This window comes from Tenrec ecaudatus, chromosome 12, assembly GCF_050624435.1.
Source record: "Tenrec ecaudatus isolate mTenEca1 chromosome 12, mTenEca1.hap1, whole genome shotgun sequence".
NCBI lineage: Eukaryota > Metazoa > Chordata > Mammalia > Afrosoricida > Tenrecidae > Tenrec > Tenrec ecaudatus.
In genome coordinates, this window is record NC_134541.1 from 95610708 (window position 1) to 95632054 (window position 21347).

The window sequence follows — 21347 nt, forward strand, 5'->3', positions numbered from 1 at the left end:
ATTAAGCAAAATAATTAATAGAGAAACTGTGATAATTATACTTACTGAAATAGAATTGTTGGTCTTTTGCATTTCTTCTGAGGTTTCCTGGATTTCAGTTAAGCTGTCCTTTAAACATAGTTAGAAAGAATATCTTAAACGTCTACCTTTTAAAATGTAATACTTTGTTACTTTTGACTTTTCATTAACATGTCTCTCATAGTTTTATTCCTGTAAAATGTTAACACAGTTTTCTCAGCCATAAGCAATGAGAAGTATTGAAGCATTACCAACTATGAGACACGTATGTTACATAGAAGGGCTAACTCAATTATTTGTCACAGTTTTGGATTATATATCATATAGTTCACCATTTCCTCTTTTTTACAGGCACCTACCTGAATTTGGGTAATATTTAATCAATGGTAATATGAATTCATGCCCTCTTAATTAGAGCTCAGGAAAGTTTTGATGGATAAGGTAATTCAAGATCGAACGTTCTTTTTATACTATTGTTGTGGTTCATATGTAAATCTACATATATGTGTGCATGCATACATACATACACAAATATATATGTTCTTGTTAATGCATACTTCTAAATATAATTGAGAATAGACATTTCTCTCTAAGCAAGAAAGGCTATCATACTACTACTAATAAACCTTTTTTGATTAGTCTAATCAGAGCAATGTAGGCCACCTACAATTTGAAAGTGCCATATAAACTCGAGTATAAGCCAACGTGAATATCAGCCAAGGCATCTAATCTCACCAAAAACACTGCATAAAAAATGTTTTGAAAATCTCAGCTTATACACGAATATATATGGTATGTAAAAAGAAGAAATTAGTAGTTATAAAAACTATGACATAAAGGTATTTAGAAGTCTCACAGTCTAAGTAAGAGTAATTTTCAAAGTTTCAGGTAAGTAATCTTTATTAAAACACATAAAAAATGGGCCATTTACAGCATTTGAGAGGGAAAAAAGGTATTAATGGTCAGTTGTGAAGTAATACATGTATATGAGACAAAGAGCATTTTACCCTAAGAAGTCAGGGATCAGCAGCACTACAACCAGAGAGATGTGGCGCTGGGTACAGGAAGGGAGCATAGACACAGTGGTCTCTAAAGTTGAGGTGACATGTACCACAAGCAAAGAAACTACCAGACACGAGTGCAGACTAAACCTACTTGAAGAAAAAATTCTTAGATGAAGTTTCTTATATGACATTTTTAAGACTGACCAAGAAAGAACGGTACATTCTCACTCAGTCATGTTCAAGATGACCATAAAGGTTCCAAACAGAATCTGCCAGTAGCTTAAGTCGTTTTAGAAAGACATAATGAAACTCAACAAATAAAACACGGGCACTGTGTAAAAGGGACACAGTCTGGTTAATGTGTTATATGATTCAGTCTCGCTTCTGCCTGATGAATTAATTTCTTTAACCCCAGATTCTTCACACTTTACACAGATACCTGACAAGCACATCCAAATTAAAAAAATTTTTATTTGTCTATATATCTTTGCTTAAATACCCATATGGCATGATAAAAATTTAGAAGTAGATGGCAAGAGAAATAATTAATAAATTCCGTGTAATTAAACTACTTATTATAAAAAATTTTTCTCAAACAATTTTGAATAAAGCTAAATATATCTAGGACTTCATTGCTTAGGTATCAGAGAGGTACCATTGCTACATTGCTTAAGTACCAGAGAGGCATTCTTTTTTAAAAAAATGAACATTTGTTCAATGTGAGGGGTGGGATATAAGAATACGTATTTCTATTTTTATTTATACTGCATTCTTTTAACGTGAAAGTGAGAGAAAGTAATTTTAATACGTTCTTATCCATGAGGCAATCCTACATATAGAGACTCTGAGAAGCAATGCTCTAATATTCAGAGTAACCCATACACAAAAATCTGAAAAGGTCATATTTTCTCCTAGGAAAAACTAGTAAAACATTAATAATGAGTATGATTTCAGTCATATCTTTCCCTTTAAATAAAGCAGTAACTTTGAGGAGTTCTGACTTTTAGAAAACTTACCATACCCACTTCTTTCAAAGCGGAAGTCATAGAAATAATGGATCGCGTCTGTTGCTTTGATGGGGAAGCACCTGTCTCATTGTCTACCGAAGGCGGAGACACATCAGAGTTCTTTATTCCTTTGGCCATCAACTAAAATAAAAAAACTAATGATATAGGAAAACTTATTTTTATACAAAGGAATGTAATAGTATAAATAACCGCTTGTACCCATTAAACCTACATGTAAGTTTTTCATTCTTAAAATATTTATTTAGCAAGGGACTGTGCTAGGTGCTAGCAGCCATAACTTCAGATATAAATATAATCATGTGTCATGTTTCCTGACATTATTAAGGTTTCATGAAATGATCTTGAGAGCAACTGTCCTCTATAAAATTGAGAATTAGAGTTCTTATTTTAATTGTAATCTACCACAACATTTGACAGAAAGTAATTTATTAATTTTTATACCTAAAAAAGAAATTTGTCTGCCATTTCTGTAAGTCTTGGCCTAATTGACTAACATTTTGAACATCAATATCCCAACATATGAATTCTCATTATAAAAATGCCAACATAATTAAGAAGACTGACAGATACAGGGAATAGAAAGATCAATTTCACTAAAATACGTATCATCTTCATATGTGCTATGTTTTATTTTCCTATTTGGATTATAAACAATATGATGAAGATTCTTAGCTCTTAAGGAGCTGGCATTTACAGGTGTGCTAACAGTATACATGGCAGGAATTTCACACCTGGTTTCTACCTTGTCCTGAATGAGTAATAAGAATTTCTTATGAATATATATTTCATAGGAGCTAGTTAAAGTGGTAAGCTGATAACCAGAAGGCTGCCAGTTGGTACCCACCACACCCTATGTAGGAAAGATTGGGCAGTCTACTTCCATAAAGATTAATAGGTCTGGGAATCCTAAAAGCAGATCTGCTATGTCCTTAGAGTAGCTTTGAGTTAGAATAGATTTGATGGCAGTGAGCGTGGTTTGGGCTTAGAATACATTGCTAATACTGCATATGCCATAGGCCCTAATTATAGTTCTAATATTTAGTCTTCTAGAGTTTTCTTCCATAAATACAAGGGTAAGTAATAAAGTACTGCTACTTGGATTCTAGTTCATACATATACAGGCTTATTCTAAACCAAAAATATTTAACACGTCTTTGTGATCAGTGGGGTGACAGACAAGTTCTCTCTCTCAGTAACACATTTGTCTTAGTCTCAGAAGGATGTCTTCAAAATAAAGGACACTTTTTGTGCCATAAGAAAACAAACAAATGATTTTGAAGTCAGGTCTAATGTCAGATTTTTAACAAAACTTAAGTGAACATCTTTAAAAATCCTTGAAATTTACAGGAATGAAGTTTCTTGAGATGCCCAAACTGTTTTTAGATTTCAAGACAATTTCAGACAATTTCAAGGTCAGAGAAATTTAAAGCAAAGAGGTCAGTTACAAGGTTATGATAACTGTTTACTGGCATTCCAAAGGGGTAATCTTGATTAATCTTGATAGAATTTCTTGAAGGACCTAAGAGGACTGTGGCAGTTACATAATCTGTCAACTTGAGGAAAAGGGTTGAACCTAGCCTGTCAATCAGGTCATAGCCAATGAGGTCTTGGTGTGGGCGTGGTCATTTCCTGAGGATTCTGGGAACTCCTGTCTTCCTCCCTGGAGGTGGGATACATACTCTCCCTGGGAGACATTCCTGTTAACAAGCCACATGGGAGCTAAGCTAATGGAACCAGAGCCATGGACCTGGAGGAGACATGTGGAGACCCATGCCAGTGCTAAGACGCTTCCACTGCCACTGGATCCACAAGACTTTTTACCCACTGTGATTTTCCTGCATTCAGCGTCATTGCATGTGTTGCATGAGTCTGAAGAAGAATTTATAGACTAGTATCAGACATGTGGGCTAACATCGGACTTATGGACTTGATCTAGACTGGACTGGGATGTTTTCTTAATATACAATTACTCTTTGATCTAAAACTCTTTCTTAAACATATGCGTGTCTATGAATTTGTTTATCTAGTCAACCCAGACTAACAAAATGAACATGGGGATTTATTATGAAGAAGTTTTAAGAAAACTAAAAACTCACTGATGAGAAGAAAGCTAGCAAAGTTCAGATAAGAAATTTCATTCCTTAGGGAGATGGAAGAAGATGGTGTCCAGTTAGATTTACCCGCCTCGAGCTCCTGCTGCCAGATCAGAAAATTGGGAAGTAAGGTGAAGGAGACTGGGAGTCAGGGTCCTAATATTAGAATCAGGGTACTAGGATCTGTACTAAACCCCACACTTTTTGGTTTTCACTCACAAAGCGAACCAAGAATGCACTGAAATGCTCACGGTTCATTGGGTTGGGCTCATGGGCTCCAAATGAGCAGCTACAACGTTCTAGTCTAGCAGTGAGTAGCGATTTCCCCAGGCTGATGTCCAAAAGGGATCATAATCCCAGACTCCTGGTGCTATTAGCTGCTTTGCACTCATAGCCTGGAGGACAGGGTCAGCAAGGGCAGCCATGGACTTGGAGCAATCGAAAAGACATCAGGAAATTTACCTGAGTCAGATTGAGGTGTGGCAGAGCATAAGTGGGTAGCCATAGCCCGGGGAACATATTCAATTCCAGTTGGCCAAGAAGAAAACAACTTATGTGATAAGCTAGATCTCCTCCTCTGGGGTCAGCGTGACAGCCCCGAAATCAGGGCACCTCATAAGCCCAATATAAAAAAGGGAAAAAAATATTTTCTCCATAAAAACTGCAAATCCCAGACTCATTGTTTAACTCCAAGACAACCTGGCAGAATTAGCATAATAACAGAGCCCGAAGTTAGGTACAGAGAGCAGAGGATTTCAACATAACAAAGACCCTCTGGAATAAGATAAAGGTTCAGAATAGCTCACTGAGCACATATCCAGAGCCCAGAGCCAGGGAACCAATTTAATTTAATTCAAGTCCAGGTGGCCAGGGGAAAACAGAAAAAACCCTCTGAGATGTTGGGGCATCAGCAGTCTTGACACAAGCTGGGGCAACTCCACAAGCTGAACGGGGGAAGCTACTGTCCACCTTCAGTAAACCTACGTGCAGCTAGGGAGGTCCTACATGTCGTCTGCGTGGCTGGAGGATCCCCTGCCTGTCCTAGGGTCCTATGCGTGGCTGAGAGAATCCTCCCCCCCACGACCCGCCACCCCGCCTGCAATGCTGCATACAGCACAAGGCAACTATACCACTGATCTCCAGTGCTCAACACCACTGTGGGAACCGCTGCCTGGCCTCTGCTGTGATCTTGCCATCAAGGATAATCCTGCCCGGCGTCTGTGGGAAGCTTCACCAAGCAGGCACACCACCCCACTACCCTGAGGCGGGGTGTGATCAGGCCTCAGCCATCTCCGTACTTACTATTTCTCTCCTTACTATTTCTTCTCAGTGGGCCCAATTCTGTTTTGATTTTTTTTTCTCTTTTTCCTTTTCTCTCCCTCTCTTTCACTTCATTTGACACTCCTGGTTTCTGGGACAGTACCCTGCACCTAGGGCAACTTTGCCCCCAAAGCAAGGGGAACTCCACCCTGCCCTCTGTGGGAGCGTTACACACCACACAAGGCAGCTGTGACAGACCCTTAACAGCACTCGACGCTGCTGAAGAAACCTCTGTCTGACCTCTACTGTGATCTTGCCAAATAGGGCAATCCCACCCAGCATTGGTGGGACACTACATTAAAAGGGCACACCAATGAACCCCTCTGGCCCCACATTCAGGTGATCAGGGATCAGTTCTTTACTCTTTTTTTTCTTTTTTCTTTTCCCGCCACAGTCGGTCTTAGCAAGCACAGTTGTGTTTTTCCTCTTTGGATTTCTTTTGTTTTTCTTTCTTTCTGCTCTTTTTTCTCATTATTTTGTGTTTCTCTCTTCTCTTTCCTTCCACATGTCACTGCTGCCTTCCAGCCTAGGGCATAAGGCAACTCCACCCACCCAGCGAAGAGAGCTCAAGTCTGCCTCCTGTGGCAGTGCTGCACACGGAAGGGGATGGGGCTCAGCTAACTATCTATTTTTCTTTCTTTCTCTTCTTCGTCTTCTTTTGCTTTTTCTTCTTCTTTTTTCTACTTCTATTTCTTCTATCTTGTCACAGTATCAGCAGATACTGCTTTTCTTTTTTGTTGTCTTCTTTATTTGATACTTCGTTTTTGTTATTTTGTCTTTGATTTGGGTGTGTATGTGATAATATTTTATTTTTGATCTTGCCTTCATTTCTCCTTTCTCTCTTTTTCTTCTATTCTCCCTCTCTGTACTTTCAGAAACCATTACCAGTCCCCAGGCCACTCCCGCCAACTAGAGCAACGCTGATGGCCACACATGTTGGCTGTACAGACAGCTGGGGAAATCACACCTATTCTACACTATACTCCAAGCATATGGGAGGGTCTCCCTTCAAACAGCTGGGGTAAATACTGCCTACACCCCAAGGCCCTACAAGGGGTTTAGGAAACTCCTGCTCGTTGTTTGTTGTGCTCCACACTACTGTGGAAATATCCGTCCAACCTCCACGGCAATCTCTCCGACTAGGGTGATTCTGCCTACCATCCACACACCAAGGAGAGTACACCCACCCACCCTGCATGGCACTCCAGTTGCAGAGGTAAACACCAAATGTCATCCAAGAGGTAAACACCAAATGTCATCCAAGGTGCTCAAAGCACCATGAAATACACACTATAGCTTCCTAGGAGATCAACCAGTGAAACACCATCTTTGTTGGCCCACAACCACCCAACAAGCATCCCTGAGAAGACTATCCACTTCACATTCCAAATAACAGAATACTGGTTGGCTAGGGTAAGAATGAAATCACAGGAAGATACAACGGTAGCCTGACTCACCAGGGAAGCTACCTGCAGGTAGTTCAAAAAAGCACTCATATGAGACAGCCAAGAGAGAGCCCACTGTGCTTCAACTCTGGAAGATGGTACTGGACTCCTCTAAAATAACACATAAGCAGCAACCAGCCCCAAAAGCTGCAACAAAAAAGCAGGATAAAGAGAAGATAATGCCATAAGAAGTCATGAACCTATTGATGTAAACAGAAGAAGGAGACATTGGCCTGCAACAGAAAGAAATCTTCAGAATGCTGCTTGGAGTTATACAGGATATGAGGGAAGCAATACAGAAGAAGGATTAACTGATAGAAGAGATAAAGGCAAGGCACTAAAGAATAATACAAGTCCTAAAGGATGAAATAACAAAATCCAGTAGCGAGTTAACAGACGTTGCGAACCAACTTGAGTTGGCAGAGAATCGCATCAGTGACCTAGAGGATAACCAGACAGACTTCAACAAATGGGGAATGCAGTCAAATAAGACAATTTGAGAATCTAAAGAAGACCTGAGAGCCATGTCTGATGCTATGAAGGGGAACAATATTAGAATAATTGGACTACTGAAACAAGACACAAAAATAAAGTCAGCAGCAAAAAATAGCGAGAGAATACTTAGGGGAAAACTCCTCCAGCTTAATAAATGAAAATCAGGTAACCATTCAGGAGGCCGAAAGAACACCAGCCACACTGAAACCCAAGAAGTCCCCAAGACACATAATAGTTAAATTATCCAACTATGAGGAAAAGAAGAAAATCATAAGAGCAGCTAGGGAAAAATAAATAGTCACATAAAAAGGTACCCAATAAGAATATGTTCAGAACTATCAGCAGACATTATGAAGTGGAGGTAATGGAGTAACATATTCCAAAAATGGAAGAAATAATGGAAAACCAGGAATACTATATCTGGCCAAAATATCTATTAAGACAGATAGAGAAGTAAGACTCTTCCCACACGAAGAAAAACTCGAAAAATATGTAAAAAGAAATCTAGCCTACAAAAGATCCTTGCCGTCCCAGGATGTTCAGAAGATCAACACTCACTGAGCACAAATAAGAGGCCATCATATAGAACTCCACACAGAGGATGACAAAGAGAAAACAGCCCCCAAGATAGCATTAGCTCAATAGTGGAAAGAAGGCAAGAATGAACCACGCACGCACACAACACAAACCAATAAGATAGGTAGGTAGGAAAACACCCAACACAAAAGGTACAAGATGACATCACTGAGTCCAAAGATGGATGTAATAACATTGAATATCAATGGACTGAACTCAGGCATTAAAAGGCAAAGGCTAACATATTGGCTTAGAAATCATAACCCATTGATGTGCTGCCTAAAGGAGACACATCTTAAGCTTACAGACAAAAACAGGTTTAGAATTAAAGTCCAGAGAAAACTATACCAAGCAAACGGCACTGCAAAAATCAGGGGTAGAAATCTTAATCTCTGACAAATTTGATCTCAAGGTACAAGCCATAACAAGAGACAGAAGGGCAATTTATAATGCTCAAGGGAACGATAGACCAAGAACCAGTGAGCATAATATATATATATATATATACATATGCTCTGAACAAGAGACCCATGAAATTCATAAATCAAACACTCCAAAAAATGAAAAAGAGAAATCACAGGTTCAACAATTATAGTGGGTAACCTTTAATACACTTCTCTCTGAAAAAGACAGATCACAGGGAAAGACAAGGAGGCTACTGATCTAAACAGCACAATTGGACAACCTGATCTGATTCTTTTCAGAGCTTTCCACGCAAATGCAAATAAATTCACATTCTTTTCAAGTCCCCATAGCACATACTTGTTGACAGACTACATGCTGGGACACAAGTGGAACCTCAGTAAATTCAAGCACATACAGATTACTCTCCCTAACCACTATCTCATAAGGCTAGAAATCAACAAAAGGACAATGAAGAAAACAAGGGGAAACAATTGGAGGATGAATAACTATTGCAAAAGGAGTGGGTATTGGCCCAGATCAGAGATAAAATCAGGGAATATCTAGAAAACAATGAGAATGAAAATACAATGTACCAAAACCTTTGAGAGACAACAAAACATATTTATCAGAGAAAGGCTGATAGCAATACATGCACACATGAAAAAGGAAGACAGACTTATGGTTGATATGCTGGCAAAAACTTACACCAATGAGAGCAGCATCAATAGAATGATCATATGAATAGCAAAAAGAAAGAAATAATAAAAATCAGAGCTGAAATACAGGAGAGGGTAAATAAAAAAACTATGGGAAAAATTAACACAGCTAAAAGCTCATTGAAAGGATTAACAGAATTGAGAGGCCACTACTAGCAAACCTAACCAAAGAAAGGAAGGAACAAATTTTCAGTAACAAGGATGAGAGTTGAAACAGGGAACATTAAAAGGAACCCTGATGAAATCAAAAAGATAATAACACAGTCCTATGAAGGCCAGTACTCTAACAAATTCAACAACTTGGAAGACATGGAAAAATACTTGAAAAAATAATCCCTCCCTAGACTATCCCAGATGGAGGTCAAGAACTTCGAAAGACCCATAGCAATAGAATAGACAAGGTTATGAGGGGTTTACCAACAACAACAACAAAAATCTCCTCGGGCCTGATAGCTTCACAGGAGAATTCTACCAAGCAATCAGGAAAGAACTGACACCAATCCTATAAAAACTCTTCCAGAACATAGAAAATTCCCAAAATATTTCTATGACGCTAGTATAACTTTGATACCTAACGTGGGCAAGGATCACACAAGAATTGAGCACTACAGACGAATATACCTAATGAACATTGATGTAAAAATCCTTAATAAAATGCTTCCAATAGAACACAAAAGCATACAAAAAAATTCACCATGACCAATTAGGATTATTACCAGGATGCAAGGATGGTTCAAAATACAAGACCATTAGTATTATTTGCCACTTTGTCATGAAAAATTATGAGAAACACATGATAATATCGATAGATGCGGAAAAACCATTCGACAACATCCAACACCCATTCCTGTTTAAGACACTCAAGAATTTAGAACTAGAAGGAAAATTCCTCAAGACAATACAAGCTACATATGAAAAACCAACAGCCAACGTGATAATCAATAGAGAAAAGACTAAAACAATTCCACTGAAAAAGGGATCCAGAAAAGGATGCCGCTTGTCCCCAACTCCTATTTAACATCGTACTGGATGTCCTAGCTAACAACATAAGACAAAGAAATCAAAGGTATTCATCTCAGGAAGGAAAAGTCAAAACTATCATTATTTGTACACGATACGATTTTATATGTCGAAAATCCTCGAAAATTCACAAGTGGAATGTTGGAAGCAATAGAGGAATATGGCACTGTGGCAGACCAAAAGATCAAAAACCAGAAGTCTATCAGGCTGTTGCACACATCAGACAAGATCACAGAAGAGGAAATTAAAAAGATAGTACCCTTTACAATAGCCAAGCACAAATTGAAGTATCTAGGGATATACCTGACTGTAAAAAACAAAAGATTTGTACGATGAAAACTACAGAACACTATTACAAGAAACCAAGGGTGACCTCAACAAATTGAAGACTATTCCATGTTCATGGACTAGAAGACACAATATAGTAAACATGTCAGTTCTGTCCTAGGCACTATATAAGTTTAATGCTATCCTGATACGAATAATATCACCCTTCTTCAAAGAATTGGAAAAACTGATTACTGAATTTATATGGAGAGGAAAGACGCTCCGAATTAGCAGAGAACTCCTCAAGAGAAAGGACAAAGAGGGAGGGCTTGGTCTACCCGACTTCAGCACACACTATACAGCCACAGTGGTCAAAACAGTGTGGGACTGGTATAAGGACAGATATTCAGACTGATGGAAAAGTGATGCAAATCCAGAAATACAAACAGCATACAGACAACTGATTTTTGATAAGAGCCTAAAAAATATCAAATGGGAAGCAGGTGCCCTCTTCAATGTGTGATGCTGGAAAAAATGGATATTTACCTGCAGAAAAATTAAGCAAAACCCTTATCTCACTCCATGCACAAGAATAAACTCAAGGTAGATCACAGACCTTTAGGTAAAAGTCCGTACTATTAGGGCCATTAATGAGGGAATTGGGGCAAACCTGAGAACCTCAGCAGAGAGAATACATAGCTATCAGAAATAGGGAATAATAAAAGTACAGAGGAGTCACAAATTGGCAAGTGGAATATACTGAAGATAAAACACCTGTGTACATCAAAAGAATCCACCAAGAGAGTAGTAAGAGAGCCTACACACTGGGAAAGCATCTTTAGCAATGGTACATCAAACAAAGGCCTTATTACTAAAATCTACAGTACTTTGCAAGCTTACAATAAGAAAAAACTAACTGCCCACTAAGGAGGCAGGCAAAGGACCTGAACAGAGTTTCACAGGGGCAGAAATCCGAATGGCCAATAAACATAAGAGAAAATGTTTATGATTATCAGCCAAAAGAGAAATGTAAATTAAATATAACTATGAGATACCACCTAACACCCCCTAAGATAGCCCAATTCAAAAAATCAGAAAGCAACAAGTGTTGGAGGGGCTGTGGTGAGATAGGAACTCTTGTCCACTGCTGATGGACCTGTAGGTATGTGCAGCTATTATGGAAATTGATTTGGTGATATCGGAAACAGATGGAAATTGATCTACCATACAATCCAGCAATCTCCCCTACTGAGCACATAACCAGAAGAGGCAAGAAACAAAGCATGGCCAGACATGTGTGCTCCAGTGTTCATTGTAGCACAGTTCACAATTGCAAGCAGCTGGAAACAACCCAAATTTGTCTCAACAGACGAATGGATAAAAAAAACTGTGGTACATACGTACAATGACATACTACACATCCCTAAAAAGCAGTGATGAACACATGAAGCACATTACTGCATGGGAAGAACTGGAGGAAATCATGCTAAGTGAAATAAGCCAAGCACAAAACGACAAGTACAACATGAGTACGCTGATGTAAGCTTACAAAAAGGGGGGAAGGCATAGGTGAAAAGCTACTATATACATACATCCCTGGGGTGATGTCCAGCAACTATGACAGGAGCCAAAACCAATCCAGTGATATATATGGCAGCCAAATAATAAGGGAAAAATAAAGAGAAAAAAGGTCATGGGAAGTGGGTAGCAGAGCACTAACCCACCCAAGGGGAGGGTATTGTTTATATCTCCGTAGGAGAGGGTAAGAGAGACCAGGCTTCAACTGGATGTGCCAAGATGTGAATACAACATACTGGCATGTACCAGGGAACCAATAGAGAGGTCTGCGGGGCCCAGTCCAATCCCAACTATGTGGACACAACCTCCCTCCTCAGAAGACTGCACTTCATGGGTGAGTGCAGAGTGGAGACTCCGAGCCCATCGGCAGCCAACCGGACACCCCCTTACTGAAGGGTTGTGGGGAGGAGATGATCCCATCAGGGTGCAGGGTAGCAACAAAGAAACATATAACTTTCCTCTAGTTCTTAATTACTTCTTACCCCCTCCCCCCCACCGCAACCTCCCTTCCACACTATCATGATCCCAATTCTACCTTACAAATCTGGCTAGACCAAAGGATGTACATTGGTACAGATAGCACTGGAAACACAGGGAATCCAAGGCAGATGACTCCTCCAGGACCAGTGGTGAGAGTTGCAATGCCTGGAGGGTGGAGGGAATGTAAGATAGAAAGGGGGAACTGATTACAAGAATCTACGTATAGCCTCCTCCCTGGGGGATGGGCAGCAGAGAAGAGGGTAGGGGGAGATGTCAGACAGTGTAACATGACAAAATAATAACAATTTATGAATTATGAAGGGTTCATGAGGTGGGGGGAGTGGGGATGGAGGGGGAAAACGAGAAGCCGATATTAAGGGCTCAAGTGGAAGGCAAATGTTTTGAGAATGATGATGGCAACAAATGTACTACATATGTGCTTGGATGTATGTATGGATAGTAATAAGAATTGTACGAGGTCCCATTAAAATGATTTTTTTTAAGAAAAAAAAAAAAGAAGACTGCACTTCAGAGGAGAGCACTGGTGCTACAGCTTGGGGAGAGGGAAGCATCTGATTAGAGCACACAGGAGAAACAAAACAGGATGGAGAGGGAGGGGAAGACGTGCTGGCCCACTAAGCCTTGAAGATGAAATTCCTGTTTGGATCAGACAATGCAGAGAGGACGATAGGGTTGGCCCTGCCACAAGACACAACGCCCCTTACTAAACCATAGCACTGCGGTGAGAATACTGGAGACAGTGCGGGAATTGTATACAATCTGACCTCATGACACTGGGGTGACACTAAAGGCATACAACAGAGGTGCACAGGGAGCAAAGTGATAAAAATCCTCAGGCAATACCAAAAATAGCCTTTGGAGACAGGGTGTGGCACCCCATCAGACTTGACTGGGAAATACTCGTAAAGGCCAACAAATAAGCCTTTTCATTTTTGTCAGTGTCTTTCTTTTTGTGGTTGCTATTGTTTTGTTGGTCTTCACTTCCTTTGTTGGTTGATTTGGCTTTGCAGGGGTTTTGTGCCTATTAATGTATCTGCCTGTCTGTCTAGATAAGATAAGCAATGATGAACAATCTGGAGATGAAAAGAACAGGGCCAATGGTCCCAGGGGGATACGAGAGAAGGGGAGATGGGAGAAAGGGGGGGTTGGAAAACCAACCCAAGGACAAGTAAACTAAAATCAATGGAGAGAAGGGCGTAGGATGCCTAGTGGGGCTTAATCAAGGACAATGTAGCAGCGAGGAATTACTAAACCCGAATGAAGTCCGCACATGATGGTGGGACAAGAGGAAGGTAAAAGGAAAAAGAGGAAAGGACCAGGAAACAAAGGACATTTAGAGAGGCCTAAATACAGGCATGTACATATGCAAAAAAATATATATAACAAGAGGGGAATCGAACTATGTACTCAAATCTATATGTTAGAATTAAGGTTGCAGATGGATATTGGACCTCAACTCAAGTATTCCTCAACACAAGACCACTTTGTTCTAACAATCTAGCATTCTGTGATGCTCACCTACCAGACACTGTCACTGAAGACAAAATGGGTGCATAAGTAAATGTGGTGAAAAAAGCTGATGGTGCCCAGCTATCAAAAAATACAGCATCTGGAGTCTTAAAGACTTGAAGATAAACAAGCAGCCATCTAGCTCAGAAGCAATCAAACCCACATGGAAGAAGCACACCAGCCTGTGTGATCATGAGGTGTTGATAGGATCAGTACCAGGCATCTAAGACCCAGAATAAAATCATACCCAATGTGAATGGGCGGAGGAGAGGCATGGAGTGGAGACCTTATGCTCATCGGTAGACAATTGAATTTCTCCCTACAGAGGGGTCACAGGGAAGAGATGTGCCAGTCAGGATGCATTATAGCACCGTTGAAACACATAACTTTCCTCTAGTTCTTTGGTGCTGCCTTCCCCCTACTATCATGACCTCAATTATACCTTACAAATCAGATTAGAACAGAACATGCACACTGCTACAGACAAGAGCCCACAACACAGGGAATCCAGGATAGATAAACCCCTGCAGGGCCAACAATGAGAGAAGAGCTACCGGAAGGATTAGGAGGGTGGGAGAAGGGGGATTCGATCACAAGGACAAACCTTTAATCCCCTCTCAGGGGGATGAATAACGGAAAAGTGGGTGAGGGGCAACAGAAGATGATGTAAGATATGAAAATAATAATCTATAACTTATCAAGGGTTCATGAGGGAGAGTGGGGGAAGAAATGGGTAGCTGATATCAGGGGCTCAAGTGGGAAGAGAATGCTTTGGAAATGATGGCAGCATATGGGCAAATGTGCTTGACACACTGGATGAAAGTATGGATTGTGATAAGAGATATAAGAGCTCCCCAATAAAAGTATTTAATTAAAAAAAATTCATTCCTCATTATAAGGATGCATCTGCTCATTCCTTGAGAATAACAAAGGCTGTCCTAAAAGAATTTCATTGATATAATAGAGAATACCTTTGGCTTGGGTAACGTGTACCTCAGTCCTCAAAGTAACATCCTTGGTTCTTCAAATAGTTTATCTTTTCATCTCTTGACTGCTGTTTCCATGAGGACTGACTGCAGATAGAAGCAGGACAAAATCCTTTGGAACTTTAATCTTTTTCCACTTATCATGATGTTATCTATTGGTCCGGTTGTGAGGGTTATGGATTTTTTTACATGAAATTTAATCCATATTGCAAGCTGCAGTCCTTGATCTTAAAGTTCTTTTCATTTTCAGCAAGCAAGGTAGTATCATTTGCATATCGTAGGTTGTTAATAAGTCTTCCTCCAATCTTGATGCTAAATTCTTCATATAATCCAGCTTTTCTGGTTTTACTCAGCATACAGATTGAATAAGTATGGTGAACGGATACAACCCTGACACACATCTTTCCTGATTTTAAACCATGCAGTATTCCCTTGTCTTGTTTGCCCAACTGCCTCTTGATCCATGTACAAGCTCCTCAAGAGCACACTGTAGTGTTTTAGAATTCTCACTCTTCTCAAACCTATCCATAGATTGTTATGGGTCACAGTCAAATGCCTTAGCTTAGTCAATAAACCACATGCAAGTATCTTTCTGGTATTTTCTGCTTTCACCCAAGATGCTTCTGAGACATAAGCAATAATATCCATGTTCTATGTCTTCCTTCTGAATCCAGCCCAAACCTCTGGCAGCTCCCTATCAATGGACAGCTTCCACTGTTGTTGGATGATCTTCAACAAAATTTTACTTGCATACAATCAATAATATTTTTCTGTAATTTGAGTATTCTGTTGGCAAGCTTTCTTAGGAATGGGCACAAATATGGATCTCTTCCAGTCAATTGGCCAGGTCTTCTAAATTTCCTTGTATAGTCAAATGAGTACTTTTAAGTACTTCATTTGCTTGTTGACACATTTCTATTGGTGTTCCATCAATTTCTAGACACTTGTTTTAGGCTAATCCTTTCAGTGCAGCTTGAACGTCTTCCTTTAGCACCATTGGTTCTTGCTCATCTGCTACCTCCTGAAATGCTGGAATGTTCAGTTTTTCTTTTTGATATAGTGACTGTATTTTTTTCTATCTTCTTTTGAAGCTTCCTGCATATTCACTATTTTGATCACATATTTCAATATTGTAAGCTGAGACTTGCTTTTTTCTTGAGATGTTTCTTTCTGTTTGAGATATGCTGCGCATGCTCTCCTTTCTGGTATTCTAATCCCAGATCTTTGCACATTTCATGATATTTGACTTTGTCTTCTCAAGCTGCCCTTGGAGTTTTCTTTTCAGTTCTTTGATTTCATCATTTCTTCCATGTGCCTTAGCTACTCACCAATCAAGAGCAAGTTTCAGAGTCTCTGCTGACATCCACTTTGATCATTTATTTCCTGCCATTTTATGATGCTCTTGATATCATCCCGTAGCTTTTCAAGTCTTCTGTCATTATTCAATGCATCAAATTGAGCTAATATAAGTTCAATGTATGAAATCGATTGAGATATTCTTGAAATTTAGGTGGGATAGATTAATTTAATCATTGTATTTTGCGTCTGGTAGACTTTTAATTTTTTTAAGCTTCAACGTGAACTTACATGTGAATAATTGATGGTCTATTCCTCATTAAGCCCTGGCCTCATTTGAGTGTCTCCAGCATTTCTTCCCATAGATGCAGTCAATGTGATTTTTATGGATTCTATTTGGAGAGGTCCACATATACAATTGCTGCTTGTGTTTTGAAAAGGTATTTGCAATAAAGAAATACTTGATTTTTGCAAAATTCTATCATGTGATCTCTGGCTTTGTTTCTATCACTAAGATAATATTTTTCCAACAACTGTTCCAACAACTCTATGTAGCCAACTGTCAATAATTATCAATGCATCTTGATTGCACTCTTGATCAATTTCAGGCTGAAGACATTGGTAGAATTCTTCAATTTTTCATCACTATCTTTAGTGGTTGGTACACAAATTTGAATAGTTGTATTGAACTAATTTCTTTGAATGTGGATAAGTAGAATCATATCACAGATAGGATTGTACTTCAAGATAGATCTTAAAATGTCCTTTTAGAAATGTTTTTGAAAATAGGGAACCGATCTTGGGGATCTACCTGCAACCTCATCTCTGGGGGATGGGCAACAGGAAAGTGGGTGAGAGGAGATACCAGGCAGTGTAAGATAGGATAGAGTAAATAATTTATAAGTTATTAAGGGTTCATGAGGGAGGGGGGAGTGGAAAGGGAGGGGGAGGGAAGAAAAGAAAAATGAGCTGATTCCAGGAACCCAAGTGGAAGGTGATTTTGGGAATGATGAGGGAAACGAATGTATGAGGGTGGTTTACTCAATTGATGTATGTATGGATTATGATGAGTTGTATGAGCCCCAATAAAATGATTTATTACAAAAAAAATATCCTTTTAACAATGAATACAATGCCATTTCCCTTGCTTGGTTCCTAGCATAGTAAACCACATGATTGTCCGATTCTCAATGGCCAGTGCCAATTCATGTAAGCTCAAAACCCTAGACTGTCAAGTTTGTATGTTCTATTTCATATTTTATAAATTCCAAATTGCCTAGATTCATACTATGTACATTCCAAGTTCTAATTATTAATCTATGTTACAGTTGTCCCTGACCTATCGTTGACTCTACTCTGAGAAGGCAGCTCATTCAAATATTGTATGCCTTCTCAAAATATGAATGCCACAGGTCCTCATCTTCTGGCATCTCTGACAATATTCTGCTTCTTTTCACGAAGTTTTCAGAATCTGACAATGTTTTGATTCTGTCCAAAAGGGTTTCTGTGGCTAATTCCTCCAAACAGGCAGCCTATTCCTTCTATTCAGTCTGTTCTAAGACTGGAAGCTCTAATGAAACCTGATCACTATGGGTGACCCTGCTGCCATTTGAAAACTAGTTACATAGTTTACAGCATCAGCACAATACACAGGTCACCACAGTACAACAAGCTATCAGACAAGTGGTGGTTACATGGCTTGTTACAAATAATATATGGCTTTAAGAGAGATTTTTCTTGCACTGCTTAAGTGAGGATTCCTTGTGTCACAGTGGCTAAAACACTCATTTGCTAACCAAATAGTTGAAAGTTAGAATCCTCCAGTTGCTCCATAGGAGAAATATAACAGTCTGCTCCTATGGAGATTTACAGCCTTGGAAGCTGAATAAAATTGCTATGGGCTGGAATTAATTTAAAAACATATGGGTTGGCTTTATGTAATAATGATTGTTCTAGAAAATGCTTTGGATGGGTGGAATGAGATTTGCTGAAGGCATCTCTTAAAAACTGAGTAGTGTGGGGACTTCTGGGAAGATGGCGGAGCAGTGGACCCACATACTCTTGAGAGCTTTTTCGAACAAGATGGGCTTGGTGTCCAGGTAGCTGAGTGGTAGGAGTCTGGTGGTGAGTGAAATATCCCCCCAGAACAGCACCCCACCTCCATCCCACGCATTTGTCCTGAGCCAGGGCCTTGGTGATCCAGGACCCTATTCGTGGGACATTTCGGATAATGAGCTGCCGACACTGCAGCCAAGACTAGCTATAGCCCCACTCCACCCCCAGACAGGGACCCGGTCCCCAGAGTCGCTTGCCTGCTCTGCTGAGAAACGCACAACAGAGGCAGGATCCCTATAGCAGCTGCCCACTCGCAGGACCCCTACTAGGAGAGAAACTTCCCTTTCCCATGGTTCCCCTCTCCTCACGTGGCAGCTATCTGCCCTTGGGCCCACGTCCCTCCCTCCATTCATCCAAGGCCCGAGTAACTGACTGCAGGCCACTGGGAACTGCATGGGGTCCCCCACATGGGACCATCCACCCCCATAGCTGCCTGGGACCTCTCCACCGGCACCCGGTTTTCCCGGCCACCAGCCCCCGTCAGCTTAGCTCCCGCTCCACTCCTGGCCCAGGAACCTGCACTGTGCACTTCCCACTGGTGACAGCCTGCAGCCAGAGCCCATCCCACTTCTATCCACAATAATGCGTTTCCCCCGCTGGAGCCGCTTCAGTCTGGCTTGAGTGACTGCGGAGCCCTGTGCCTGTTACCCGGAGCACTAAACCTGCCTGCTGCGGGGCACCCTTTCCAGCGCTGACATCCCCGGGGGAATACAGTGGCGCCCCACCCTACTGGGAGCGTGAGCAACAGGGCTTTGCACTCCTGCCAGAGCGGCTTTGTTCTCCCTGGTGTGCTGTTAAGTTTCCAGTGGCGAGCAGCTCTGAGCCTGTGGTGACAAATTCCTTGCAGGGTGGAGGGCAGGCACCATTTCCTGCTGTTTCCCGCCAGAGCCACAGCTGTTCGATGCGGCTCAGACCACGTCGCTGAGGAGCCTGTGCCACTCACAGGGCCAGCAGCTCAAAGGAAAAGCCTGCTAGGGAGCCTTGGATGTGGCTTTGAAGGCCCCGCCAGAACCGTCTGTACGCTCCAGCAGGTTCTCATCACTGCGGTGCCATGCGGGGTCCCCAGCGCCAGCTTCTAAGCCTGTCCCAGCCCATCCCAGCCAGCATAGGAGGCGGGCGCTGCCTGTGCCTCCCTCAGCAACCCTTGTGGCCCCAGCTTTTTCCAGCGGTGCAGGAGGCCCGTCCCTGTGGGGCTTTTCTAGCCTGTGTAGCCCCTGCCCACAGGCTCAACTCTTCAGGCCTGCAAGGACCTGGGAGGACTTGCTGATCTGAAGAGCATCCCCCTCACACACACACAGCCCGGCTCCAAAGCCCAGATGAGCACCACATGCCTTGGGAGCAAGGCCTCGCCCACCTCCGCTATTAGGCATCGCTAGAACTTGGAGGGAAAAGAAGGGGAAATTTAAAAAATATATATAGATACATATATATGTTTAATCTCATGCAAGTTTTTCTCTTTTCTTTCTTTTACTTTCTGTGTTTTTTCTCTTTTCTTTCTTCCTCCCTTTTCATTATTGCTATTACTTCTCTTCTGCCCCTTTTCTATAGGTTCTCCTCCTATCTCTTTTTTCTCCTTCCACTATTATCACTTCCTTTATTTCCTCTTTTATAGCTTCTCCTCTCTCTCCATTTTTTTCTTTTTCATCCCCCAAATTTTTAAAATTATTTTTTAATTTTTAACTTTTTCTTTTTTTTAATACTAAACAAAAAAAGGGCTGCTAAGGGTACCCTGACAGACCAGGTTAAATCAGCCTGGGGGCACTCACTTAGGCTCCAGCCCCCCTCCAGTCACTGAAATATCTCATCACAGTGGGTCACTAAGCCTTTAGAGAACTTTTCCTACACAGCAGTTTGACCCATCCTTATAGTATGTCATAGGCAGTCACCTGAAATAATCCTTATCAGAAACACAGATAAGATTTCCCTGGCCTCCCAGAAACATGGGGCCTATGAAAGGATCGAGGAAAAATCAACAGACCATATTACTCCCAACAACAACAACAAAACCAGAAAAAGCGTAGTAGCAAAGCTAACATTGCTCAAAGAAGAAACAGATACAGATTTGTCACAGAAGGAAATCTTCAGAAGTCTGCTCGCAGTAATAGAGGAGCTGAGGGAAGCAACTAAGAATAAGGATAAAATGATAGAGGAGATGAAGTTCACAATAGAAGGGATGAAGTCCACCCACCAAAGGGAACTGCAGGAGCTAACACAGGAGGTAGCAGAAGTCATACACAAGGTCACAGAATTTATGATTAGGCTTAAGGAGGCAGAGAACTGTATCAGTGATTTTTTGAGGTCATTCAAACAGATCTAAGCAAGCGAAAAAGACAGATAGGAAAATTAAAGAAACAGAAAATAGCCCAAGATCAATGACAGATGCTATGAAGAGGAATAATATTCGAATAATTGGCCTACCAGAGTACAACACAACACACAAGTCAACAGCCAAGATAGCAAAGGAATTTCTGGAAGAAAACTTCCCACCCTAACAAGGGACTCCTACAGGAAGCAGAAAGGATGCCAGCTAGACTAGACCCCAAGAAGAATACGCCAAGACATATAATAGTAAAAATATCCAACTTAGAGGAAAAAGAGAAAATTTTATGAGCAACAAGAGAAAGGAAGACAGTCACATACAAAGGAGCAAAGATAATATGCTCAGACCTATCAGCAGATATCATGAAGAGGAGGAGAGAATGGAGCAACATCTTCCAAAAGTTGAAAGAAGAAAATGCCTCCCCCAGAATCCTGTACCCTGCCAAGTTATCCATTAAGATAGATGGGTCTCCAAGACAAGGAAAGACTCAAAGATTATGCTGCAAGACACCTGACACCTGACACCACAGAAGATACTGGCTAACTCACTATGGCCAGAGGATCAACCTCCACCAAGAACAAAGAGGAGACCACCATATATCCCATCTCCATCTAGAAGTCAACATGCCAGCAATAATTACCAGGACAACAGGGTC

General features: G+C 40.9%; 1 protein-coding gene across 14 annotated transcripts in view; it reads right to left on the reverse strand.

The window, feature by feature from the left end:
* Positions 1 to 21347, reverse strand: part of NEK1 (NIMA related kinase 1) — a 231566-nt gene that overhangs the window by 54836 nt on the left and 155383 nt on the right. For all 14 annotated transcript variants that reach the window (XM_075564253.1, XM_075564248.1, XM_075564257.1 and 11 more), the window contains 2 exons: positions 2039 to 2170; positions 46 to 108 (listed from right to left, as the gene is read on the reverse strand). In XM_075564253.1, the coding sequence (XP_075420368.1) occupies positions 46 to 108; positions 2039 to 2170 (195 nt within the window). The remainder of the gene's footprint in view (positions 1 to 45; positions 109 to 2038; positions 2171 to 21347) is intronic.